The 27686-nt window shown below is 37.3% G+C and overlaps 1 protein-coding gene and 1 long non-coding RNA gene across 5 annotated transcripts in view; one reads left to right on the top strand and one right to left on the bottom strand.

The window, feature by feature from the left end:
- The window catches only part of LOC132280820 (uncharacterized), a 30347-nt gene extending 9479 nt beyond the window's left edge, over positions 1-20868 (top strand). Inside the window, exon 3 of the long non-coding RNA XR_009471703.1 lies at positions 19574-20868. This is a non-coding gene — a long non-coding RNA (uncharacterized LOC132280820). The remainder of the gene's footprint in view (positions 1-19573) is intronic.
- LOC132280819 (DNA-binding protein RHL1) overlaps positions 1-26394 on the bottom strand; it is a 29861-nt gene extending 3467 nt beyond the window's left edge. The window contains exons 1-10 of one of the 4 annotated variants that reach the window (XM_059782576.1): positions 25938-26392; positions 25602-25712; positions 21119-21205; positions 20791-21005; positions 17476-17588; positions 17122-17306; positions 13630-13666; positions 13495-13550; positions 13265-13313; positions 10937-10971 (exon numbers count right to left, since the gene is read on the bottom strand). In XM_059782576.1, coding sequence (XP_059638559.1) covers positions 10937-10971; positions 13265-13313; positions 13495-13550; positions 13630-13666; positions 17122-17306; positions 17476-17588; positions 20791-21005; positions 21119-21205; positions 25602-25712; positions 25938-26249 — 1200 coding nt within the window. In that variant the 5' untranslated portion in view covers positions 26250-26392. Of the gene's footprint in view, positions 1-10936; positions 10972-13264; positions 13314-13494; positions 13551-13629; positions 13670-17121; positions 17307-17475; positions 17589-20790; positions 21006-21118; positions 21206-25601; positions 25713-25937 lie in introns of all 4 variants that reach the window. The other 3 variants (XM_059782575.1, XR_009471702.1, XR_009471701.1) reach the window with 3 other exon arrangements.
- Between the last annotated feature and the right edge of the window lie 1292 nt (positions 26395-27686).

Here is a 27686-nt window from a genome sequence, read left to right as displayed (position 1 = left end):
ACAGCGCGTAGTGAGAAAAACTCTGTAGTAGAATGGAATTGCAGAATAGATGAACAAAACACTGTTGCAGAGAGCACGATGTATGTTGTCCAATACTGGGTTAGGCAAAGTGCTCTGGGCAAGACTCTGGAGGAGGTATGGTATAGTTCTCCAACTAGTTTAGAGTCTTTAGGTGTCCTATGTATACACGTGTCAATTAGGGGAAGCTTGAACCAAGGGATAAGAAATGCATATTTCTTGGTTATGAGTCCGGGGTCATACAGATTGTGGTGCCTAAATGATTCAGGAAAGAAATTATTTGTTAGTAGGGATGTGACCTTCCATGAGTCTGTGATGCTTACTCCACAGAAGGAAGTAGTTGATTCAGCAAGGGCTAAAGATTTTAGTGAGCAGGTGAAGCATATAAAGGTTCAGTAAGAGGATGTTCCTAATCGGTCGAATGATGAGCAGGTGCAAGTTAGGGCTGAGAAGAAAGATGCGAAGTTGCAACAGCACAGTGTGGCTAGAGATAGACTGGGGAGGTAGACTAGGCCACCTCAGAAGTATGGTTTTCACAGGTTGATTCAATTGCTTATGCACTTAGTGTGGCAGAGAGTATTGATGAGCAGGTACCGTGCATTTATCATGAGGCCATCCTAGGTGGAGAGTCACAGAATCAGATTTGGGAGCTAGTTGAGAAGCCTAAGGGCCAGAAGATTGTGGACTATAAATGGGTCTTCAAGAACAAGGAAAGAACTCTAAGATTGAAAGATGCAAGGTTCAAGGCATGCTTAGTGGCAAAGGGCTATACACAGAGGGAAGGAGTGGACTTCAATGAAGTTTTTTTTCCTGTGATCAAACATAGCTCAATCAGGGTGTTGCTTGCTATGATTGCTCTGTATGATTTGGAGCTTGATGTCAAGATTGTGTCCTTGCATAATGAGTTGAAAAAGCATATTTATATGCATCAGCCTTAGGCATTTTAGATTCTAGGAAAGGATGGTCATGTTTCCCTACTGAAGAAGTCCTTGTATGGGCTAAAGCAGTCTCCTTGACAATGGTACAAGAGATTTGACACCTTTATGGTTGGGAGTGGCTACTGTAGGAGTGAGTTCAATAATTATATGTATCACAGGAGGCTCTCAGATGGTTCGTATTTGTACTTATTGTTATATGTTGATGACATGTTGATAGCTTGGAGGAACATGTTAGACATCAACATGTTGAAGGATTAACTTGGTGAATTTGATATAAAGGATCCTGGTGCCGTGAAGAGGATTTTGGGTTTTGAAATTTGTTAGCATATATGATACCACGATTTATGGTATGACTTGCTACAATAGCAAAGATTTGACTATGCATATGTTACCATATATGATTACCACTATTTATGGAATGACTTACCATAATAGCAAAGATTTGATTATGCTATAGAATATGCCATAGAATATGCTTTAGAATAAGTTGTGATTTGATTTAGATTTGACTTAGTTTCCTTTCTTATAATATGAGCATGTGCTCATTTTATCTATAAATACTAGAGCTGTGAATGAGTAATTCATATCATTCAAGCCCTTACGCAATTCTCTCTTTTCTCATCTTTTTATATTTCTACTTGGTATCAGAGCCAACACCTTTCCACACCTTTCAACAACCTTGCTACTTGTGCGACAGCTACCTTAAGCTGTTTGTGACATCGTGTGACATTGCCTACACATGTTTTTCTGTGCTGTTGTTTTGTGATCGAAAACAGGTATTTTTAAGTTTTACAATTTCTTTTTTACTCTTCTAGGCTTGGGTAAATTGGGATAGTTGGTTTTCAACACCTATAAGGGCTTGGGTTAAAAAAAAATTAGTCTACAAAGAGGGTCCGGATATTAAGAAGGAGGTTGTCTAGTTATATGTAAGCAGGCAGCGCTCCTTAAAAAAGGTTTGTATTTGGACTTTTCGGGAATAGTCTGAGGAGACATTGTTATTGTTTATGGTCTGAGGAGACTCTTTGATTTATTAACAAAATTTGTGGTGTTTTTGGAGTTTTTTATTGTCGTGTAACAGATTATACCAGATTCAAGGTCCTCGACTGTTAATTCTCTTGGCTCAAGTTCTGTGGGTGGTGGTGCCATTTTTCCCGCCAACTCATCAAAAAATCCAAGACTTCAAATCACCACAGTGAAGTTGGATAGTTCCAACTATTTGATTTGGGCACAGTCTGCCAAGATATTCATTGGTGGCAAAGGCAAGATTGGCTATATTACTAGTTTTAGGAAAAAGCCAGCTGAGTCAGAGAAGGCATCTTCACAGTGGTTTGCAGATAACGTTGTGGTTATGCCTTGGCTAGTCAATTCGATGCAACCAAACATAGTTGTTGGCTAAATGTTTATGAAGACTGCTACGCAGATTTGGGATTCAGTTCAACGCACTTATTCTCAGAGGCAGAGTAATGCACAAATTTTCCAGCTGGGGCGAGATATCACCAGGATTTCTCAAGGTGACTTAACAGTTTCAGGTTACATCGCCAAGGTTTGTGCTATTTGGGAGGAGATGTCATATTATGATTCCTTTTACTCTTGGAAGGATCCAAATAATGCCAGTTTTATATGCAGGAATTGTGGAAAAGAATAGAGTGTTTCAGTTTATTGCCGGGTTGAACGACGAGTTTAAGTATGCTCATGTTCATTTATTAGACTTATCTTCATTCCTTACTCTTGAGGATGCATACTCCTATGTGTTGTCAGATGAGAGCCGCCGGACTCATCCATTAGGTGTTGCTTCTGTTGATCGTTCTGCTATAGCAGTTCGGGTTCCCAACCTTTCAGGAACTTCACCATCCCAGTCAGTTCAGAGCACTACCACCAATCCTCCTCTGGGACGACAACGCGGACGGTGTGACCATTGCAGAAAATTGGTCACATCAAATCTCATTATTATGCTTTACATGGACGCCTATCGCAACAAAAACAGCAGCCTCGATCCTCTGCACATTTTGTTACACAACCAGTCTTGTTGTCAACTCCTGACAACCCTGCCTCTACATCTTCTGCCACAGTTACCTTGACTCAAGCTGATTTGGACAAGTTCAAGCAATTTTTCAACCAAATGGAGGCATCATCTCAGTCAACCTCTATTTATGCCCACTCAGGTATTATTGTGTCTGCACATAGCGTATCTACATCTTCAACACCATGGATCATTGATTCTGGTGCTTCAGACAATATGACTAGTATGTCCTCACTCTTCCAATCTTATAGTATCTACTCTGGCCAACGCAAGGTCTGCCCTGCAGATGGCTCTCCATCTTCCATTGCTGGGAAGGTCACATATCAATTACTCCTTCATTAACTTTGTCAGATACACTTCATGTTCCAAAGTTGACTACAAATCTTATTTCCGTTAGTAGCGTTACCAAACAATTAAATTGTAGTGTAACGTTCTTTCCCTCTCATTGTATTTTTTAGGATCTGGTGTCGAAACAGATGATTGGCAGTTGGCGTGAAGTGAACGGTTTATACCTGTTGGATGCTCCTTTGTCACCTCAAGCACATTCAGTTTCATTTTCCAATATTGTTTCATCTAATAAAGCCCAGCTTATGCGTTGGCACATGCGTTTAGGACATATTTCTTTCGGTTATTTGAAGCATTTATTTCCTTCCTTATTTTGTAACGCGGCAGTGTCAAATTTATCCTGTGAGACATGTCATATGGCTAAACATGTTCGTTCCAATTATCCTGCTAGTAGTAATAAATCTGCTTTAACACCTTTTGATCTTGTTCATTCAGATGTGTGGGGTCCTTGCCCAGTTACTTCTAGTCTTGGATTTCGATATTTCGTGTTATTTATTAATTATCATAGTTGTGTTACTTAGGTTTATCTTATGAAAACCAAAAATGAGGTATACACCATTTTTAAAAAATTTATGACAATGGTTTAGACTCAATATAGTCGTACCATTAAAAAATTTAGATCTGACCAGGGTACAGAGTACACTTATGGGGAGGTACAACGATTATGTACAGAATTTGGAATTGAGCATCAGATGGCTAATGTTAAAACTCCTCAACAAAATGGTCATTCTGAGAGAAAGAATCACCACATCCTTGACTTAGCTAGAGCAATCTGCATTGGCATGAATGTTCCCCAGTCATTTTGGGGAGATGCAGTTCTTACCGCTGTTTACATCATTAATAGGACTCCTAGGATTCTTAACCTTGCAACCCTACTCTCAATCTTACAACCCTATTCATCTCTTTTTTTTATTCCTCCGCGAGTCTTCGGGTGTGTGTGCTTTGTTCAGCAGTTGGGGCGGACTTTTACAAAGCTTGACCCCAAGGCTTTGAAGTGTGTGTTTTTAGGTTATTCTCACTCTTAAAAAGGTTATAGGTGTTACCATCCTCCCAGTCGTCGGCGGTTTATATCCATGGATGTTTCTTTCTTTGACCATACACCATACTATATTGGTTCAGTTAGTTCTCAGAGTGAATGGTTCCCATTGAATATAATGGATGATCACCTTCTTTCGTCTTCAACTCCTCTACCATTACCTGTTTCTTCTTCTATGATTCCTCCTCATGATACCCCTCCAGCAGGGGGTATTGTTCCATTTTCACAGGTTTATAGTCGGAGACAACAGGTACAAGCTTCTACACCCACGATCGACAGCCATATTCCTTCAGCACTAACTCCGCCTTCTCAAGCTATTGTTTCGTTTAATGATCGCCCCATTGCTCTTCAAAAGGGTAAACGTTCTTGTACATACCCTATTTCTAATTTTATTTCTGATTATGCTCTCTCACCCTCCTAACGGAGTTTTCTTGTTTCTGTTGCCTAGGTTCCTGTTCATTCTAGTGTTGCAGATGCACTAGCACAACCTCAATGGCGTGATGCTATGACAAAAGAACTACAAGCACTTGAGAAAAATCAGACTTGGGACATGGTTCCGCTTCCTATTGGACTAAGGCTGTGAGTTGTCGTTGGTTGTTTACAGTTAAGCATAATCCAGATGGGTCAGTTGCTCGTTACAAGGCCCGATTGGTTGCCAAGGGTTATGCTCAAACTCATGGTATAGATTATCAGGAGACTTTTGCCCTTGTTGCCAAGATGAATACCATCCGTGTATTGTTTTCCGTTGTTGCAATTCGATCTTGGCCTCTATTTCAGTTAGATGTCAAGAATGCCTTTCTCAATGGTGATTTGCAGGAGGAGGTGTACATGGTTCCTCCTCCGGGCTTTCGTTCTACTGCTCATTCTGGTATGGTATGTCTTCTTCGTCATTCTCTGTATGGCCTCAAGCAGTCTCCTCGAGCTTAGACTGATCGCTTTGGCACTGCTATGCTCAAGTTTGGTTTTCATCAAAGTGCAGCTGATCATACCTTGTTTTTACGTCATTCAGGCGGTAAGACAGTTGCTCTCATTGTGTATGTCGATGATATTGTTCTTATCGGCGATGATACTATCAGAATTGATGAGGTTAAGAGCTATCTTGGCCGTCAGTTTGAGATTAAGGATCTTGGTCCCCTACGGTACTTCTAGGGCATTGAGGTGGCTCGCTCCAAGACTGGCATTTTCATCTCTCAACGCAAGTATGTTCTTGACTTGTTTTCTGCTTCTGGTCAGCTTGGCGCTCGTCCTGCTGATACTCCGATTGAGCAGAATCATCGGTTGGCTAATTCTGGAGGGGAGTTGTTGTCAGATGTTGGTCAGTATCAACGACTTGTGGGGAAGCTCATCTATTTATCCATGACTCGACCTGACATTGCTTATGCCGTGAGTGTCGTGAGTCAATTCATGCACTCTCCTCATGCCCCTCACCTTGATGCAGATATTCGGATCCTTCGCTACTTAAAAGGGTGTCCAGGCCGTGGTATTTTGTTTACCAATCATGGTCACTTACGTGTTGAGGCTTGGACAGATGCTAATTATGCAAGATTAATTTCAGATAGGAGGTCAACTTCGGGTTATTGTACCACTATTGGTGGTAACTTGGTTACTTGGTGCAGTAAGAAGCAGGATGTTGTCTCTCGATCTAGTGTAAAGGCAGAGTATAGGGCTAGGGCTATGGCTCTTGGGGTAGGTGAGTTGCTATGGCCGAAAACCTCGATGACAGACTTGTGCCTTCCAGTGTCGCTTCCATTCTCACTTTACTGCGACAAGAAGTCTGCCATTAGTATATCAGCAAATTCCGTTCAGCATGACAGGGCTAAGTATATAGAGGTGGACCGTCACTTCATTCGAGAGAAGATCATCTCTGGTCAAATTTGCACTCCATTTGTCACAAGCTCTCAGTAGCTTGCAGACATTCTTATAAAAAGCGTCAGCAAGATTGTGTTTGAGAATGCATTGTCCAAGTTGGACGTTTCAGATATCCACGCACCAACTTAAGGGAGAGTGTTAGCATATATGATACCACGATTTATGGTATGACTTACCATAATAGCAGAGATTTGACTATGCATATGTTAACATATATGATAGCTACTATTTATGGAATGACTTACTATAATAGCAGAGATTTGACTATGCTATAGAATATGCCATAGAATATGCTTTAGAATTAAGTTGTGATTTGATTTAGATTTGATTTAGTTTCCTTTCTTGTAATATGAGCATGCGCTCATTTTATCTAGAAATACTAGAGCTGTGAATAAGTAATTCATATCATTCAAGCCTTTATCCAATTCTCTTCTTTCTCTTCTTTTTATATTTCTACTAAATGCACAAGGATAAGGGAGCGGGCAGATTGTATTTATCACAGAGAAAATACATTGAGAAGGTGCTGGAACGCTTCGGCATGCAAGTATCAAAGCTTGTGAGTACTCCACTGGTAGCCCACTTCAGACTTTAAGCAGGATTGTCACCACAGATTGAGGAAGAGGTGGAGCACAAATCTCGTGTTCCTTGTGCTAGTGCGGTTGGTAGCATATTGTATGCTATGGTGTCCATTAGGCCAAACATTTCACATGCAGTTCGTGTAGTGAGCAGATACTTGGATAAACCTGAGAAGGTTCATTGACAGGCTGTGAAATGGATATTGTAGTACTTATGAGGCACTACAGATGTGGGCTTAGTTTATGACAGAGGCAACGACACGTGTTGGAGGGTTGTTAGGTTTGTTGATTCAGAATTTCAGATTATACTACAGATCTTGATAGGAGGTCCCTAACACATTATGTCTTCACTTTTTGTGGGAGTATGTTCAGTTGGAAGGCAACTTTGCAGTCTACAATTGCATTGCCTTGAGGCGGAGATATGGAAGCCACAGAGGCGAAGGAAGCTATATGGCTGAAAGGTTTGGTTGGTGATTTGCGATACATCCGACTAAAAATCAGATGTTGCATTATAAGACCAAGCACATTGATATCAGGTTGCACTTCATCAGACATGTGATTGTACAGGGTGCTATTGGAGTGAGGAAGATTGGGATAACAACGAATCCGGCGAATATGATGACTAAGGTCATCCCTACTATTAAGTTCAAACATTGTCTAGACTTGATTGGTGTTTGCAATTGCTGAGGCCCTTAGGGGCATGTGGAGGCGGCGAAAGATTGGGACAGGCTGCACTTCATAGAGATATGATTGTACAGGGTGATATTGCAGTGAGGAAGATTGGGACAACAAAGAATCCGGCAAATATGATGACTAAGGTCATCACTACTATCAAGTTCAGACATTGTCTTGACTTGATTGGTGTTTGCAATTGCTGAATTCCTTAGGGGCATGTGAAGGCGGCGAAAGAAGTGGCCGGGATTGTGGAGCTAGGCAAAACTTGAGCCAAGGTGGAGATTTGTAATGTTGTGGCCTTAATTTTGTTTCAGATTGGGTCGCACGTGACTCGATTAACCCAAAAAGTGAGCTTGGGTTGGAATTATGGAAAAAAATTGACCCATTTTTTCGCTTGCGAGTCGTGGACCCTAATTAGTATTCTCTTGTAGCCCGATATATAAAGGCATTTAGGGTTTGGAGTGGCATAATGAGAAAACATTGAAAATTGCAGGAAAGAGAGAAAGAGAGTAAGAAATAGGGTTTGGGGCCCGAAACTTATAATCTTCTATTTTTTGCATAGTGAAACTTTTGGTGGATCTTCACGGTGGACATAGGCACTTGTGTCGAACCACGTAAATCTTCGTGTTCTTTGTGTGGCATGTTTACTTTTCTGTCATGATTTTTGTTTTGTTCTTGGTTCGCTGCGTTTGTCCTAACACAATTAATATGTGGCATATAATGATGATAAAAAATTCTTTACTATACATTAATTGGTCTACAAGTTTCTGAGTTTTGAGGAGGCGATCGAAGCGAGCACTCCCATACCATGAACTCACAAGAGACTGCTTCATCAGGCATTGTTAGTCTTGTTGCCATCTTCTATACTCTAAATTTAAAATACATGAGTCAGCTTGCACTGCTCACAGGAGATCCAACCACTAAACATGTATCAACCACCAAGGAAATTGAACAATTGACAACCAAGAATAGGAAACAGTTACAAACAAATGTGAGAAACTTAGTTTAGGTTGGCTAATTTTGGTGTCAAAACTGGGATTGATCTAGTTGTTTTTTTATTCTTATTTTGTGTCTTGATCATTGAAGCTGACCAACAAGTGCGTCAATATTGTTGATTTGAATGAAATCAATAAGAACAGATGTGAGTGTGAGGACACAAGGCACATCTAGTTGGGTTGGATTAGGACTCTGAAAATAAGTTTTAAAGTTAATTTTTTAAGGTTCAGAGAAGTCCAAGCAGTTGAAGATTTTTCCAACCAATCCAACTGCTCAGAGTAGTTTAGACCTGCAGAGTCCAACCGGTACGAGTGGTCTTGGTAGTTTGGTCCTGCACAGTCTAGCCGGTTGGTAATTTTTCCAATCGGTTGGACTTGTCCTGATACCTTCGGGACTGTATGTTTTACAACAAGATTTCAACTCCTTTTTCAACCAAACTACTTGAGACGTCCAATAGGATTTTACATCGATTTTTCAACTTATTTTTGGACTCTCTTTTCTATAAAAACTCCTCCTTTCACCAGCTCTACACTGATTTTAAGAGATACACATTAAGTCACCATTGTTAGAACTTTGAGTGAGTTTGTGAGAGAAAATCATCTTTGATTTTTCCGAGTATTTTTCTTTGTTTGTGAGCTAAGCCTTGGCTAAACCTTGAAAATATTAGTGCCATAATGCTTTTCAAATCCTTCTAGCCATTATCCTACTACAATAATTCTTGCTAAGAAGAACCCCATTTTGTGGGAAATCCACCTAGAAGGTAACGGGTTACTCCTACAGCACAACCTGGTACAATGCTCAAGGCTCTAAACTGAGTAGCAGGAGCATTCGTACTTCAATGACGAGGAGTTCCGACAGTTGATCGACCCATAAGACTCGGTTGTGGTTCTCGTCTTTTCATTTTTCAGCCACATCTTACTTCTCCCTTCGACCCATAAGACTCATCTGTGGTTCTCATCTTCCTATTTATCAGCCGCATCTTACTTCTCCCTCGACTCTATAAAAAGAATGAATAATGGAATTCTCTCTTACAGGAGAGAAAAGGTTTGGAATTCACACACAATATTTCACATGAGTGATACTAGAGTGATGTTCTTCGTCTGATCAACATCATACAGAGCTTCCTAAGGTTCATCCTGATTGAATGATTGATCAGTAGGATTTTGTTTTTTTCCTTCCACGTTCGTGATTGCAAGGAAAGTAATTCAATCACTACGAAGGGGACGGAGTGTTCGTGGAGCATTCGTGTTCTTCTAGCAACCCGTTTGCAAGAATTGAGGAATAAAACTGAAATCTGCATCAACTAGAGTCGCAAGACTCCAGCAATAAGTTCTTGGCAGAGTGTAGTGGGGGTGAGACTCAGACAGAGTGACATACTTTGCTTCAAGATAGTGGATTGTTTTGCCCGAGAAAGCTAGTCTCTGTGTTCTTTCCTCGTTGAGGTTTCCAAGTTAAAAATTCTGGTGTCATCTCTTGCTCTACTTTACTTCAATGTCAATATTTATTGTTATGTATGATTTATTTACGTTTTAATTCGGTAAAATTAAAATAATCTACAAATCAATCAAAAGAGCATGCTAGACCTGTTCACCCCCAGTAGGTTTTTAATCTGAGATCAAACCTCTCACACCACTTCCGCACCGCACAACTCACAACAAGCATGTAGTTTACATGCATATCTGGAGAGAGAGAGATAGAGCAAATTACTCTAAGATCCCAGGCCATTTCATGTAATAACTAACAAACATGTATCATATTCATGTCCCACGTCTACCTAAGGATGAAATATAGATACCATTGACCATAATAGATGCAAAAATGTCAAAATGAGAAAAGTTTTCATCAATTATGAAGATAAGGTAGCAAGCCGTGAATACTTATCCAAGAAAAAAGGTAGCAAGCAATGAATAACTTCATAGCATTCTTTAAACAGTAGCAACCAGTACATGCTCCATAAATTCATGGAAGAGGTTCCTTACTTACAGCCTTAAACACTAGACCACATTTAGAAGTGAACAAAACTAACTGGGAGTTGAGAGACGATTTGGCTAAGCAAGGAGATACTACATTAGTTTCTTTTAGAGGGAACACTTATTCCATAATATGGCGGATTGGGTTAAGACTTGTAGGGGCTTGGGTTTTCTAACCTTTCTTTGGGTGTTTTGATATCTTTTTGGGGGATTCCTCATCCTTCCTCCTTTTGTATAATACAAAAAAAATATATGAAAACTCGCAAAGATGGCTTGACTACCATGGTAATAAACTCCTACCTCAGCCTTCCAAGTTCTATGCAACATAATTTACATAAATCATTAATGAACCACAATCAATGCAACAGTTTATTGAAAGCAAAAATATTATTCAGTGAATGATAGTTTTTTAAACCTTGTTGATAAAGTTCAAAGGAAAACAAAAAGAGAGAGAGGAGAGAGAAACAATAAAGATGTATGCAGAACAAAAATACCTCTAATTGTTTCTTCCTCGGTGTACTTCTTGTCCCTACATTTTCACAAAAGAATAAAAAATAAGCTAGATTCACAAGCTGTATACGTTATACTGTCACTGTAATTGTCATCGTCATCATTATAAAGCCACTGCCTAGTATTTCTCCCAACAATGCAGGAGTGCTGGAAAGAGTTGATTGATTATAGACATATCCTCCAGCTGAATAAAGTGATAACCCACAAACTCAAACTTTTATTCTCTCTTGCAACCCATGAGAAAGTATCAAAAGCTGTATCAAAACTCGGCAAAGTAAACATCCATATATCTTAAAACAAAGAGGACCATAGAAACAAAAATTTGATAATCTGGAACTGTACAACACTTAGATTTTAGACAGAACAGTCATAAATACCCTTATATCCCCATCATTTCCATTAACATATCTAGAAAGCTGAAACACGAAAACAGGCACATCTTTTGGTGAATGCGTGAATATCTGTCCCCATGCCCCAGTTACCGACTATGTTTACTTCCACACATCTCGATGGGATAAGTTTCTCATCCAACATGCCATTTAACACTCTTAAGTTTCCTTCTCATTTGTTTCCACATAATTAATTGAGATCTACTGTAGGTAATGAACTATGTGCGTGACTACAATTTTTTTATTGATATAACCAAGTGTAATTAAACTCTATGAAGAAGTAGAAGCATTATCCAGTAACCAACAAATGAGAAAGAGAAAAAATTATGTAAAAAAAATACAAAGATTTATGATGCTCACTTAAAACCCAAAACCCCACTTAAAGAAAGAGTTAGTAAACAAGAGATTAAAGGAGCTTAGAATTTTCTTAAAATCAGAGCTCAAAAAAAAAAAAAAACATAAAGTCAGCCCATTATATAAATATTCAAGTTATAAAGAATATAAATCCTAATCACCAAATAATTCAAAACTCTAGGATGTTTCTTGCAAGTGACGCCCTACACCAGAACCTGGTTGCTGTGAGAAATGAATTCAATGTACTTAGGACCTTGGGCATCTCTTCAAAGTGATGTGTTTCATTGATAGCAGCGAGATGTAGGCATGGATTCCCGCATTAATTTCGAGTAGGAAAATAAAGTAAGCGTTAGTCACAAAGAATATAGAACCGTTGACTGACGTGATGAAGCTAGGAGGTATTTAGTTGAAAGGAGGTCAATAGTGCTTATCTATAGGAACTTAAGTGGGTAAGTGAAAATACAGAAGAGATTGACTATCTGGAATAGAAATGTTAGTTACATTTAAAAGGGCAACACGAAACATAAAGAGGAAAAATACTGTGCAAGAAGTGCCGACACAAAATAGCATACTTTGCAAATAGAACTTTGAAAAGTTTTGTGCAAACAAAGATTTCTATTAGAATATAGTTTTGTCAGCTCCATCAAGCACTGTTCTTTTTCTTCTTTTTTTCCCTCTTTTGGAGCAAACAAAACATCACAAGTTCCATTATAAATTACGGGTTATATGTAATGATAAAAAAATATATATATATGCATAATGGGGTTGCAGAATCCACATATTTGTTTAGTGCAACATGTGAGCTCATAAGCTTCGGAAGGAGGTTTTTAAGATTTATTAAGAAATTGAAAAAAGGTATTGAAGAGGTGGTGGCTGAGATTCTTTAAAGATGGTAAATTATATGCAAGATCATAGGCATTCACCATTTTAAATATATTTTTTTATATATAATATCTTTTTTTATAGGCAAGTATACTCACACTCACATGCCCCCACTAGGGCTTGAACCCTCAACCTCTCCTTTGTGAAGGTGGACATATCAATTGAACCAAGGCTTTGGTGGCAGTTTATATAAATTTTATGTTTCGATGAAATGAGCATTACAAGAGGATCTTGTCAAGCTGATCTCAAACGAGCTCTAACCGAGCCAATCTCAAGCTGAGCTGAAGTATGATCATGCTTGGCTTGGGTCATTTCTCTCTCAAGATTATCTCAAACAAGGATCTAACTGAGCCAAGCATAAGTAGCTATTATTGAGTGAAATTCCCAGCATGTACCGAAGCCTCCAACAAACAAAAATAAAATAGTTTAAAAAAAAAAAAAAGAAAGAAAAAGAAAAAGAAAAGAAAAGAAAGAAAGATCTTAGAGGTCCAATTTCAAAGAGGCACTGAAGAGATTTCATGATATTTTTTATACTATTAAAGTCCAATCTGAATCATACTATGTTACTCGCTAAATTTATGAACTGTGTACTTTTAAACAAGAAAATAATCATTCTGTAGGCACGAAAAATGGCATATATATATATATATAGAGAGAGAGAGAGAGAGAGAGAGAGAGAGAGATTACCAGCTTTCCCTCCTTCGGTCACTTTCCCCTTTTTCCTGGGTCCCTCAGCCTGCAGCAAGACCACTTAGCACATAGAAACATGCATCTAAGCCTAAAACAAGTAAATCAAACAAATATGGTTCCCAAAATGTCTCCCCTCATGAGGTCATTATTACAAGAAGTGAAGACGAATTATATTCAAATTAAAATTCGGGAAAAAATAAAATTAAAAGACTAAAAGAAGATCTCACTTTAACTTCACCAATCTTCCGTTTAGAATCAGCACGCCGCGTATTCTGGCCAGAAACTGGAAGACACCAATATATTCTTGCTGCTTTGAGTATTCCTATTTTATAATAAGAAAAGTAATTTGGAAAAGCACAAACCTTTTGATGACGGGGACTTCTTTAGATTTCTTGGCGCCTTCTGGAAATAGAAAAGCTTCATTAGAAATTCTAAAGATCAGCAACTGACATTTTTCTTAGTAGTATAACAGAATCCATCCTTATGATAAAGTATAACTTGGAATTCCAGTGAAATATTTATCATGAGATGCGCAGATATCTAATGCACTTTGGACAGGCATGGAGCACAGAATCTGCTGATACACCAGGACAATACTTGACCGAGTCAGGTGACCCCAACCATATGGTTCAAACTAAAGGGGATATTGATGCACCCAGTATCACTGTTGAAGGGTTGTTTGACATTGGACAAAAATAGAATACAGTTGCATATACATTTAGTTGTTAAGAGTATTATTAAGAGTTTTTCTAAGAATATTGCTGCATTTCTTTCTTTTGAAATTTATTTAGTGTTTTAAGAATGCATTTTAGGTCTTATACTATAACCATGTAGTGCAGTCTTAATTTTAGGTGATTAAGTTCGGGTAGGTTTTGCGAGCCCTATAGAATAGATCTCTCGGGGAAAACAAATTCTGCATTAAGATGGAACAATATTGGATGAATATGTAGTAGAACTTTGAAGTTTGGCCTCTCTCTTTCCCTCCTACCTTGTAGTGGAGAGGGTAGTGAGTCTAGTGACTATTAGACCTTGAAATGAAGCAGGTTTGACCTGAGATCCACTCTGATCCGAAGTCCATTTTAAATGGTTTGGATCATTGAAAGATCCATCACTAATTCGAGTTGGGCATGATCTAGGCAACCCTTAAATGGACCAGATTTTGCCCAAGACCCAACCCAAATTTAATATATTTCTCTATTCAGACCCTGTATAAATTACATGGGCTAGATATAAATCATGTCCTTAAGCTTAATTCAAATATGGATATAGATCCTAACAATAAATTATGAATTCGAACCTACGTTTACATTAATATACTCCAGATTCACTCCATTTCAGGCCATAATCACTATTGCACGCACCCTCTCATCCATTTGCTCCTCTTCTCTCTTTTCCCTCTTCTTTGATAGTGCAAAAGAGGCTTAAAAGACGCAAAACACACACCCTCTCTCTCTCTCATACAATATAATAAATCAGCAGAACTTATTCACCTACCATGTGTTTGAAAATTTTGTTTAAGAACCAAGTTACGCATTTCAGTTCAATTCCGACACATTGCATGGCCCAATCCTATGGCATGACAGTTATTGAATAACATATTATTAAAAATGACACCACTACCATGTCCACTTAACATAGAGATCAAAAAAAACTAAATGCAGTTCAAGTAGCAATATTAAAACTGCAAGGTGACAAAAAGGCAAGATGTGGAGCATCCTTATCACTTTTAACACAGAGCCAGTAAATATACTAAGAAAATAGTAACAGGATACTCCTAATCCTATAGCCAACCTTATCAATGCACTGCCATTCAGAAACTTCCTTTTAGACTTACCAATACGGTGCATGAGATCTCATATACTAATAAGCATGGGCTGAAGAATCCTACACTACTAAATTCAACTTCCACAGTTCCAAAATGATTACAAATTGGGGAGTATGTTATAAAATTAGACATCAAATTTTTGTTTTAAAGTTTCATAAGTTTTCGCTATTACTTTTTTTTTTTTTCATAAAGTAAAAATTCATTAAAGGCGCTCAAAAGGGGAGCGATCCCAAAAGAAAACACAAGCCGCGACGCTACAACTTTAAGCTATCCAAAAAATCCAAAAGACTTCTTATTAAGAAAAAAAAAAATGGTAGCTACAAAAAAACATTGCCAAGATTTTAAATTAGGGAAAAGTTAATTCTGAATCCTAATTGCAACACATGGCAATAGGAAGTCTTTAAAGAATTTCGTGGTCAATCACAGAGCAACTCTACGGAAGGTTATATAATTCACTGGGAAGTTCAGAAGGAAAAGAATCTCATGGAATTTTAAGGCAAATCCTGGGACAATACAGGAAAAATAATGATATTAGTAATTATGTCATTCTCAATCCCAAATGTATTCACTTTTTCTGCCAAATTTTTAGTTGGATGAGGTTGGGGACTTAAGGCTGGTCTACACATTTAGATCATGAAAACAAAACAAAAGTATATATAAAAAACAAAAGGCTATGTCTACAGTTTTGTTTTATTGTAATTCCAATGAATGACTGTAATTTGTTCAGAGGAAATTTCTCACATTTAGTTGATGATGATGCTAGCATAAAGAGAATTCATTCCTCTTATCTTGTGCACATTAATGAATTGTGCCATATGTATTTTGGGGAACGAAAAACGGTATCAAAGCACTAGGTTAAGGGCAAAGTTGGGGTGCACATAGAAAAACATCGGGACCTCAACTGTGTTGTACTAAGCTCATCCACTTCTTGATTAATTCACGAATATTTGTGTGGTTAGTTGTTGAATTTTGAGACCATTTGATTGAATCAATCCTTCTACTAACAGCTTCAAGTCCGATAGTACTGACTGCACATATCCTTCCAACGACAGTTTCAGGTTGTATACGATTACATCCACCTGTATCCTTACTAGAAACTTTTGGTGATAGCTCCATGCTATGCTAGTACAAATCTTTCAAGTGACATCTTCATGTTGTGTTTGACATCAAGAGTAGTAACTTCTATGTAATTGCATTGTTCATATCCTGGAGTGACAGCAGATTGGATATGACAGGTTTACAGAGTACTGAACATTCCAGCATCAGTTTCTCATGCACTAGGTGCAATGACCCTTCTAGAGACAGCTTCAAGTTGGGTTTGGCCTCTAGGAAGCATTTAGTACATCATGAGATCATGCATTTACAGTCATGTTAATTTTAGTCGTGCACGAGCATAGCACTCATGTAACCATCTACAAATTAAATTAGTTGTGTGGTACAAAACATTCATATTAATTGTTGTGCGTCCATGAATCATAGACATGAATTGCTTGTAATATATCATATGCTACATAGACATCTAATTGCAAACATTGTGAGCTGGATAAACTTGAGATTTTACAATCACAGTGTAAACCTCTAAATGAATAAACAAGTTTTTTTCTTTAAAGTAATAAATAAACAAGTTAACATACTATTGACAAACTAGTTAATTTCAAATCCCATACAATAACTTATATACTAATTCCAAACAAAGGCAACTTATTCTGATAAAACTGTTGTGTTAACATTGCACATAGCAGGTTGGGACTTTCATGGATATATGCTGAGCATACCATTAGAAGTTGGGACTTTCATGGATATATGCTGAGCATACCATTAGAACTTTGATCCCCTACTTTGCAAAAACTGATGGAAAAGCTATAAAGACTATTAGGTAACTTTTAAATTTATGTATGCTTTTGTGGATACGCATAAGAGTGAATGGTAACCATAATAAATAGATGTATCGAGAGAGAACAGTATCCGCTAACTGAATTTCTTCTTGAACTACTTTGAAGTGATCAGACTAGAGGTTGCAAGATGTTACCTTTTCCTCCACCTTCTTAAACAATGTAGATATAGTAGCTTGGACAAGAGAAGTATGATTTGTGTGAGAGTGTTCCTCAGATTTTGTCACTGACATAGCAGATTTTTGAACTTGTCCTGAATTATGAGTTAGCATTGAAGCATCCTCATTGTCAATTTCAACTAGAGAACAAGAATTTTCAGTCTGTATATACTGTTTTAAGGGAATCAACATAGAGTAAGTGCGAAAGAAGACTTATATGCGAATGATTACGCTTTAAGAATCAAATATTGCTGGAGCCACAAAAGTTGAGAAAATAAACTAATAGTGAATGAATTAACTAGTCTAAGTAATTATGAAATATAAGCAGGATATTTCCAGGAGAATAGTTCCTCATTGGATGCCCCACATCAACTTTATCTTCCTCTCCTTCGGTCGTGTCAGCATCGGTTTCAACAGAGTCATCTCCAGAAGAAACTTCTGCAAACCTGAACAAAGAAAAGAGATTGAGAAAACTTAACCACTGTGTTAGATTTAGTGTCCACAATGTTGGCAAATTTCGTAACAAAAGGCTTATGTGGTAAATGTCTTAATTTTTGAGTGTATGAGTGTCAAGTGAGTTAAAAAGTGCAAAGACAGCATGTTCAAGCCACATGAAGGATTTTCTGCAAGGACGTGGTCATTGAAACTACCTGAGTACTCACACTAGGACCTTTTGCATTTTGGATACTTGAGTTTGTTTAAATATGTTTTTGAAACATGTTTGGAATGATTTTGAATGCTAAAAGGTGCTTTGAAAGCCACTTAAAAAATGCAGTGAAGTAGCACTAGTACTAGTTAAATTACCACAGGTACTGCTTACTCCAGTAACTTAAGCTTGCTTCCATTTTGGTTAGCACCGGTACTACTTAGGGCAGAACATTAGCACCGGTATTAAAATGTTTCTGCACCGGTATTAAATTTTCAGTGAATCAAATAATTTTTTTCATGGAATCCTAACTAACTTAGGATTGGTACAGCTTATTCCAGTAGATTTAGCATTAGCACCAGCACTTGTAGGTTTAGCACCAGTACTAATCTAGCCTAGCACTGGTACTACTTACACCTGTTTGCAATAGGATTCTGATTTGAATGGGATTTAAACTGAATATGATTGAATGACTTTGGCATGACTTTTATAACTATTTTAGGAGTCTTTTAAGTCTATTTCAATTATTAAGAGACATGTGCACGCATCATGTCATATACTTTTGATACACTTGAGTTTTAACGTCAGATTCAAGTGACATTTTACACGGTTTTAGAACTAAGAGTCATTATTTTCTGTGAGTATTTTGTGAGTGATTTTAGATATTCACACACATAATCTGGCGTAGGTATTCCCGATTGTTTCTTGGTCGTGATCAAGCATCAGTGGAAAACAACACGCAGCAGTTTCCATTGCTCTCAGCAAAACAACTTGTAGATTATCTTCTCTAATAAGTGTAAGAAGTAAGAACGATCACTGAGGAAAGAAATGGAGTGCTGAAGAATTAATTGTATGATGTGGGAAGCGGGCTAATGATTCTGAAAGCACTGGGATTTGGACTAGCTATCAATGTTGTACGTCAAAGGTAAATCAATGAGAGTGATTCCAAAAGTACTGGGATCTAGACTCTAGGTATCATTGCACTCTTTCTTTGGCTTAATGGACTGGCTTGAGACGGAAGTCTCCATGGTTTTTCCTGTTTGGATTTTCCACATAAAAACTCTAGTGCTGTTAGGTCAATAGGACTAAGTTGGATCAAAACATCAAATTATGTAAATATGTTTTAATTTCTAGTTTAGTTAGAAAGTGTCAAGAGTGCGTTTAGTGTTAGTTACTCCTAAAGTTGAAGATGGAATACATGCTACATCAAAAGTCAAAATTGTAATCTTCATCAACAAGGGTAAAAAGTAATCTCACACTATGATGCACTCTCACCAACTAGGTACATACATTGCATATTAATGGTTTCTAAATTTCAAAGTTTCTAACTTATTTGATTACAAATATGTTTAAGAATGGTATTGTTTTGAAACTTGGAAATCGCCGTAATTAAAATTTTAAAAGTGTAAAATATGCAGAAGGTTTGATCCATCAAGGTATCGATCGAAGTTTCCTGAAGTAATGTCAATCAATTGGGATGTTTGTCTCGTTCGATTGAGCAACTCAAAACAGCATTTCCTAAAAGGATTTAACCTGTTTGAAAATCCTATTTTAACTTCATCTCTTATCTTTCTATAATACATATATTCTAGATAGACCTAGACTTAACACAATACATGAATTTTATCTCTCTATGCATTAGATAGACACTTTTTTGTTCAGAGAAAAATCTTTATGAGATTTGTCTGCATCTTTATTAACATTCTTCATCATGTTTAGTGTTGGTGAGTTTTCATACATGCGTTAATATTTCTGCTGTTGCTCACTCTCAAGCCTATTCAACAGATCTAATCAATCCACAACCAGATTGATATCCGGACAACTAATGGCAGAGACCTATCTACTATAGAAGCAAGTCCGCGAGGAGCAAATGCTGTAGACGAGCAGAAGAACACCCTGGAGACTTTCAAGGGTGACTGGAAGTTTAGTATTCATGTGTGTTTGGAGGTAACTAGGGGTTCGAGGGTACTGAATTATTAACCTAGGTTGTAAATCTCTTTCTTGATCTGGTTTCATAACTGTGAATCACTAGTTGGTTCTGTTAGTGCCACTCTCACATTGAACCTAGAGCAACAATGAACTAATTTATGCCAGAGAGGACATCAATAGTCAGTTAGTGGATAGGAAGGAAGTAATTATCTGGATGAGCAACAACAGAGTAATTTCAAATGAATGTGTATAGACAACCTAGTTTCAGTGTTATCTGGATGAGCACCATCCTTACTCATCACATTAATTAGAAAAAAAAGGAAAGGGAAGTCAAAGGAACAAAACACTAAATGTGTATCCTAGTCACAGCACTATATCATCATAGTATACTTATTTACGACTTTTTATACCTAATTCTAGACGGATGCAACACATTGGGGCTTTCAACAGTCCATACATAAAATGAATGCATGCATATAATTTCTTTATGAGATGAATATGGACAGTGCTTTAAAAACATAAGCTTGCTGAAAATAAAAGCCACAGATGTAATACAGAGTACTAAGATTTTATTAGTCAATGTTAGAAAATCAAGCAATATGAAAAGTCTGAATTTGCTGAAAATACAAGCCACGGATGTAATACAAAGTACTCAGATTTTATTAGTCAATGTTAGAAAATCAAGCAAAATGAAATGTCAGCATATATGTATTTCTGTATTAGAAATTTGGTCAACTCAATTCAATTCACAAAGCCTTTTCCAAGTATGTGGAGACAAAATAAATATGATGCAGCCAATAAAATGCAGGAATTATTGACAAAATAATGAATTCCTCCCAAGTGCTGCACAACGAGACGAATTAATTATTATCTCCAGAGAAGATTTTTCAACACAGCCCCACAACGAGCTGACTAACCAAAATAATTCAATTCACCAAATCAAGTAAAATACATATTCAACAGAAAATCAGCTTATACAAAAATAAAATGACACAATATCATTTGGCAATAGGATTAAGCGTCTTCAAATTAGCAGGGCCAATTATATAAAGTATAAAAGGTAATGGAAGTACTTGAATGTTTTTCCAGCACTTCTCTTCGATTGTCGAGTTGGTGTCACTTCAATGGAATCCTTCACATTATTTTGTCCATCAGATAAATCATTTTCTACCTCAGCTTTAGGAGACTGTTGTACTACAGATCTATTTACAGATTTGCTAACACCTTTAATGCTTTCAGCTGCTGCCCCCCCTGCACCACCTTTAAAATCAAACTCCACAGGTTGTCCCTGGAACAACAAGACACTGAGAAGGATGTCCAAAATATTTTCCAGAAATAGTCGGGGATAAACTTATAACTTTAACATACTGACAGGCTGGCAGCTACTTTTTGGAAACTAACCTCATTCAGCTCCTTGGGAAACTCAAGACGGACTTCTTCAGGATTCTCTTCTTTCCTCCCAATCCACCATGCATCAGAAAATACAATCTACAAATCAAGAATATGATTATGACAAATTATATGATTGACATGCCAAAAACTAAGAATGAAAAAGTTATATGAAAAAAAGGTTTGTATAGAAGTGCTTGTAAATCGTTGATTGTCCCTTGGGATAGGGGTGGGGAGTAATAAAAGGAATAAAAGATTATATGTCAGCGTCACATGTTCTCAAACTATCAGAACCAGATTGTAAGCCGTGAATGTAAACAATGTTTGAGACCTGAACAAGAACAGTAGGGCTATATAAGAAACAGATTTTTTTTTCTTTTATTGAGATAAGTAAAGCTATAAGAAATCAAAATAATAATAATAATAATAACACCACCTTTATAAAGGACTTGTAAAAAAAAATTAAAAATTAAGAAAAAAAAAAAAAAAATCCCCTTTATAAACCAGAAAGTCAAAAAATTAAAATAGAAACAGTACTAAATATATGGATAACATGACAAACACTCGCAATTAAATCATATAATCTTTCAATTCACCCAAATAAAATATGGGAATGGTGCTCAAAAGGGTCAATCACTTATCAGTATACTTTGCAAGTTACAAGCCCTTTCATTACTATTTTCAATGTATAACATTTAAGTTCCCTAATTTATGAAGTTGTCTATCTAAGAAAAGTTCTGAAAAATATAAATAAATAAATAAAATTAAAATTCAACATTTATTGGATTTGATATCTGCTTTTCTCTTGTACGAAATGAGAAATTCTTCTAATTACAATTACCTTTGCTCAAGCATATACACTCCACTCTTTTTCCTCTAATCAGTAAGTCCCTCAGGAAAAAATAAATAAATAAATAAATTACAGATCCAAATGAATATTAGTTCAATAATACTACACTGATAAAATTCACATATGTTGGCTACTTCAGTAAAAGAGAAAGGCATGAAGATTTTTATAAGAGAAATCAAAAACCTTCAACGAAGAAAGTATGAATTGGATCTTATAATTCAGCACCAACTTATACCTATTCCAGTGATTAACAAATTGGTGTTGGAGTTAAATTAAAATATTCTTTAAAAAAATTCAGAATTGCTCTTACAATAATAAAATCTAGATTGCTACACTGGCAACTTGAGATCTATATAGTGATGTATGTCCCTTACTTCCAATCCACTTAAATGCATTTAAAGGAAAAGCATGTCAATCGTCCATCTCATCATCTTCATCCTTACCTTTTTCTCTACTAAATGTAAGATTGGGAATTTTACAAACAAGAAGCTCAGCAGAAGTTGCTTTGCATAATGTCTTACTCTGGATGAGTTTTGTAGGTCATCTGATTATTTGCTTCTGGGGATACATACTAGAATGCAGATTTATGCCAAAATCACATCTGGAAGACTCTAAGACAGCTTCTTCACTCCCTTATAATGGAATAGATCTTGTCATTGGTCGGAAAACAATAAAATCTACTTAAATATCCAGGTCATTGATCTTTTGAAAAAATATTCAAGAGTTTACAACTGTATTATTAGCCAATTTCGATCTTGGCAAGAAGTTTAAAACTGTTGACCTTTCATCAATTTTCTTCTTAACCAATTTCAAGATTGGCACAAATTTCTTCTCTTTTCTTGATAAGTAAAGAGTGTTCCACTAAATGCACCAAAATGAGGGCACAACCATGTACACAGGAAGTATACAACTCTACAAAAAATCAACCAAAAAAATATTATAACCACAAAATCTCTACTGAGAAACAACAAAAAATAATATAAAGATTCTCAGAGCCAAAAGTAAATTGTCCTCAATAACTTTTGTTTCGATCTATATAGACAAACCTCCTTCCTTCCAAAAATCATCCTATTGCTTTCCCGCCAAATGTTTCACATCAAGCAAGGAGGTGCAACATCCCATAACTTCCTAACTTTCCACCCTCCTAAAACCACCTGTCCAGCGTTTAAAAAGTTCTGCCAGTAACCATGGCATAATCCATGTATACCTGGACAAGTCAAAAGAGGAGACCCCACAACTCCCTCACCACACCCTTTTGCTCCGTTACACATACATAACCTGTTTGCCAACAACCAATATCCTCTCATAAGACTACCTGTAGTAAGAATGGCCTCAAAGCTCTTGAAAAGCAAAAAAAGCCACCTTGAGAGGGGCCTTTCTGTGCCAGAAATATTTCTATGGGATGTCAGGGACTCAGGCCCTATGCAAGGCCTCGTGAAAAGATCAAACACTAAGATCTCATCTTTAGTCGTTGCCCCTCTAATCACATCCTCAAACTCACTAAACGGCCTTGTCTCTTGCAACCTGCCTAGAAGAGCTGTCATTGAGTCCAATATTTTGAGAACAACCAGCAGATGAAACATCACTAGTTCACAGCTATTTGTGGAAATTATTGATCTGATTGATGTTTCCATCCATCACAACTGAAGAAAAGCAAATTGCCAGAAAGTGATCATGTTAACATGGATATCAGTGGGATGGTGATTCTAGGAGAAGAGTCTGAACTGATTGAATAACATTGTTTGTCAGATCTAATTCAACGTGATGGTGATTTTGAAATTAGAAATCTATAACTGGTTGGGACTCGTATTCTTATCCATAGTGTATTGTTGATCTGGGGTACCCCAGGCATGTGTAATAGATGTCTCCCCTTACCTCTCTATACCCACCCCTTCTGCAACTCAGGCATTAATATTTAGCGCTCATCTGTCACTCTATCAGCTACATCATTCTACGCCACCACTCCTCTGACATTAGTGACTTCTCATCTCGGCCGATAAGCAAAGCCACCGCCAGACACAACTCCACCAACACCCGATAACTCACCCTATCATCTTACACCATCACAAACATCAGTATTTCCCCTCCCCCTTTAACCGTGATGATTACCTTTTCCATATCCACCATCTCATCAGCTTCCACACCCTTAAAGCCCCCACACAAATCTCCGATAGCCACAAACAATTGATGGCACCACGAGTTTAGCAGTAAGCCATACGAGAGAATGTGTCGTTCCTTTCTCTTCCTCAATATACCAGAACAACCCGGTTTGAACGACCCTACATCAAGTTTTACAATGGCCCCTCCCCAATCTCGTTTCCCCTGCTTTAAAACTCTATCGGCCTCCTTTTGAGATGGTAGCCGGAAAAGAAGTAGCAAGTCTGGCAATGGAGTCACTCCCATGTCACTTTTCATACCTTCAAAGCATACCCTTCTATCTTTTCCAAGCTCCCCACTTCTCTGTTGAAGCGACCAACAAGGCAGGATTGCAGAACCTCTCTCCTCCTCGAACACTTCGATCATCCACTTTGAATGTATGCCGCCTTCTTGACGACAGTGTCATGATCTGACCGGCAGTGGGGATGCAAGGCATTCTCGCCACCTCCAAAAAGCATCATCTTGCTTCTCTTGCCAAATATTTTCTGCACTCTATCAATTTTTACTTGCTTGACTAATTAAAATTTAAATTTCATTTATTTAAATTAGGAATAGTTAAAGTTTGAATTTCTTTTAAAAAGGAGTTAATTTAAATTTAAGACCTATTAATCCTCCCTCTAGGTCTAGCTAACGATTTAGCAGACTCAAGCCTATGGTGTCGTTCCTATCCCTCGTACCAGTAGTTCTTTTCCCTATGAAGGGTTTTCAACGTATATATAATATTCTCCATTCTCTCTATGCTTTATATTCATGTGTCCTTGATTACTTTGGCTTATAGATAGCTTGCATTGGTTGGTTTAATTATGTTTTAGATTTAAAATTTGGCAAGACCAATCAAAGTTAATTGAAAGACATTCACAAAACACTCCCCAAGCTTATTTCCATCAATGAATTCAACTAGTACAACTCTCACAAAAAATCTCTAACAACCATAGAGTTGCCTAAATTCTGAAATTAAAACCTATTTGTAATGAAGAACTTTTACAACATCAGTCATGCATTGAAATCACATAAACGATCAATTTACTTAAACCCCATGATATACAGTAACCTTGAGATGCACCAACATCGATTCCTTAGCGGATGAAGTAACAAAACCTCATTGTTTTATGCACAAACAATGGCAGACATTCCCTACATTTTTAGGCCATATATCTGTCAATCTTCTACATTGTAATCGGCATACGTAATAGTTAGAATTTAGGACCATCAAATGATGAGTTGATTGATAAAATTTCACCAAAAAAATAAAAATAAAAACAAATAAATAAAAAATTAAGGTTGAAATGTTGCCCCTTCATTATTCCATTGCTCTAGATAGAGAGTGATCTTAGTTGTACTCGTGCAAAGAATCCCTCAGCTGGGTCAAGACTTGTTTAACAATGGATGGAGGCACGTATTAAATGGCTCTAGTTCAAGAAGCTCAGAGATCTAATAGGTCTGTAAACAGCTTTATCAAAGAGAAAAAATGAAAATAAAAATACCAACCATGGTATCAAAGTAATCCTCGCACATGACATTCTTCCCACCTCTAGAGAACTGCAGGGTCAAGTACCTGTTCTTTGGATAAACAATAGTCCCAAACAACTTCATTTGGCCCTAAAAATTCCAACAAAAAAATCACTAAGTTACACTTCAGAAATTGAATTATAAATCTCAATTCTCAATTTGGGTCACTGAGAAATGATGAATGAAATTCAAAATCTCCAGTTCTCCATTAATTTTCTTTCAAAACTGCGTGTAAGTTCAATTAAAATGAAGCATTAGTTTTTCCATTTCTTTGAGTCAATTAATTGAGTGATTGGTAAAGGCAAGTAACCAAACCTGAGGGAAATGGAGATAGAGGATAGGGTTTTTGGTCCCGAGATCCTTGAGCTCGCCTATCTTGCCGCCGGAGATGGGAGCGAGAAGGCCGGGGAAGGAGAAGAGGAATTTGTTCTTGCGCTGAGACTTCCTCAGTATGTCTCTGCCGTGGTGTTTGGTCACAGTCTTCGACGGCCTCAGAGTTGAACAAGCCCTCGCCGGAGCTTCCGACAGTATGTTCTTCGAGAGTGCCAGTTTCTTCAGTCTTCTTCGCTCTTCTCCTTCTGGATTTGCTTCTCTATTCCCCACTTCTTTCTTTCCACCTCGAACCATTTTCTCTCTCTCCTCTAGGTGTTTTTTTTTTGCCTTGGAAATGGAATGGAATCACAGGCGGGAAGAAACAAGCAAATTTATAGTAATGCTTTCCTGCGCCCAAATATGGTCTCTCTTAGACCCAAAATGGACTCTCTTTCTTTTTCTTTTTCTTTTTCTTTTTTGGTTCAGACATATAAGACCTTACTTGTTTGTACAAAAAAAATAAAAAATAAAAATAAAAAAAATTTAAATTAAATTTAAATTAAATTTGTATGGTTCATTTCCTGAGAACTAAATTTGTTTGGTTTATTTCCTGAGAACTAAATTTGTTTGGTTCATTTTCTGGGAACTGTTTTTTATGAAATCTCAGTAGGGAAGAAGCTGATTAGAAAACTTTCTTTTATAGTGCTCTAAATACAATTTTATGTTAAAAATTATTTTCAGAGTTATAAACCAAGCAAGCTCTAACTTTCATAATGCTTCACCAGACTCTCTTAGATCCAATATGGACTTTATTTAAAATCTTTTTCTTTTTTGTTGCTGGCAAATTTTCACAATGATTCACCATGGTTCTTGGTTCTGGTAGATACATATTTTGTTTTGGAGGGAGAAAAGCCACCATTAAGTAATAGGCTTGATGGTACATACTGTAACGGGTGGGCGTTTGCCCATTTATCAAAAAGTTCGAACTATTGAATAATACTGCATACCCACCCATTTATATCCAATCACTTTCCCATCCGATTCTAATGTGGGATAAATGACCCTTGTTACATTCTCCCCCACCCAAACTCACAATGCCGTCGTTGCGGTTCAGGCCATCCTGCCTACCCGGGGTGCTAACCCGGACGTCTTCCGGACCGGGCGCTTGGCATGACACCGGATCAAGAATTGGGTTTGGCTCTGATACCAACTGTAACGGGTGGGCGGTTGCCCATTTACCTAAAAGCTCGAACTATTAGATAGTGCTACATACTCACCCATTTATACCCAATCACTTTCCCATCCGATTCTAATGTGGGACAAATGACCCTTGTTACACATACCTACTAAGGAGTATATGAAATTAGAACATCCTCTTAAATCTAATTCATTTGTTCATTTTATTTTGACTACCACAATACAGATTGGGCGGAACCAGGAGTGGTTCAGTTTAGACCCTCAAATTCGGTTCTAGTACGTTTCACCAATTAGGCCTTTAATGGCTGTCGCTGGGATAAAGCCGAAGTAGTTTGCTTAGTTGTGAACGTTTTGAGGAAGTTGCATTGGATTCATTGAATGTGCGTTTACAGAAGTTATAGAGCATATAAGTTGAGTCATTGCAATGTTGGTGGCTACAGGAGGAATGTAGATACCACATTTTTCCCCACCACATATTTTGGTTATTTTCATCGTTTGAATTTCATAAAGTCATCAATGATTGCAATGAAGGGTTCCAAATCCACACCAAATGTG

The sequence above is a fragment of the Cornus florida genome, unplaced genomic scaffold (assembly GCF_030987335.1).
Source record: "Cornus florida cultivar Cherokee Brave unplaced genomic scaffold, ASM3098733v1 CherokeeBrave_3.0.0_Hap2_Chr11, whole genome shotgun sequence".
Classification (NCBI taxonomy): Eukaryota; Viridiplantae; Streptophyta; class Magnoliopsida; order Cornales; family Cornaceae; genus Cornus; species Cornus florida.
This window is presented reverse-complemented; position numbering and strand designations above follow the sequence as displayed.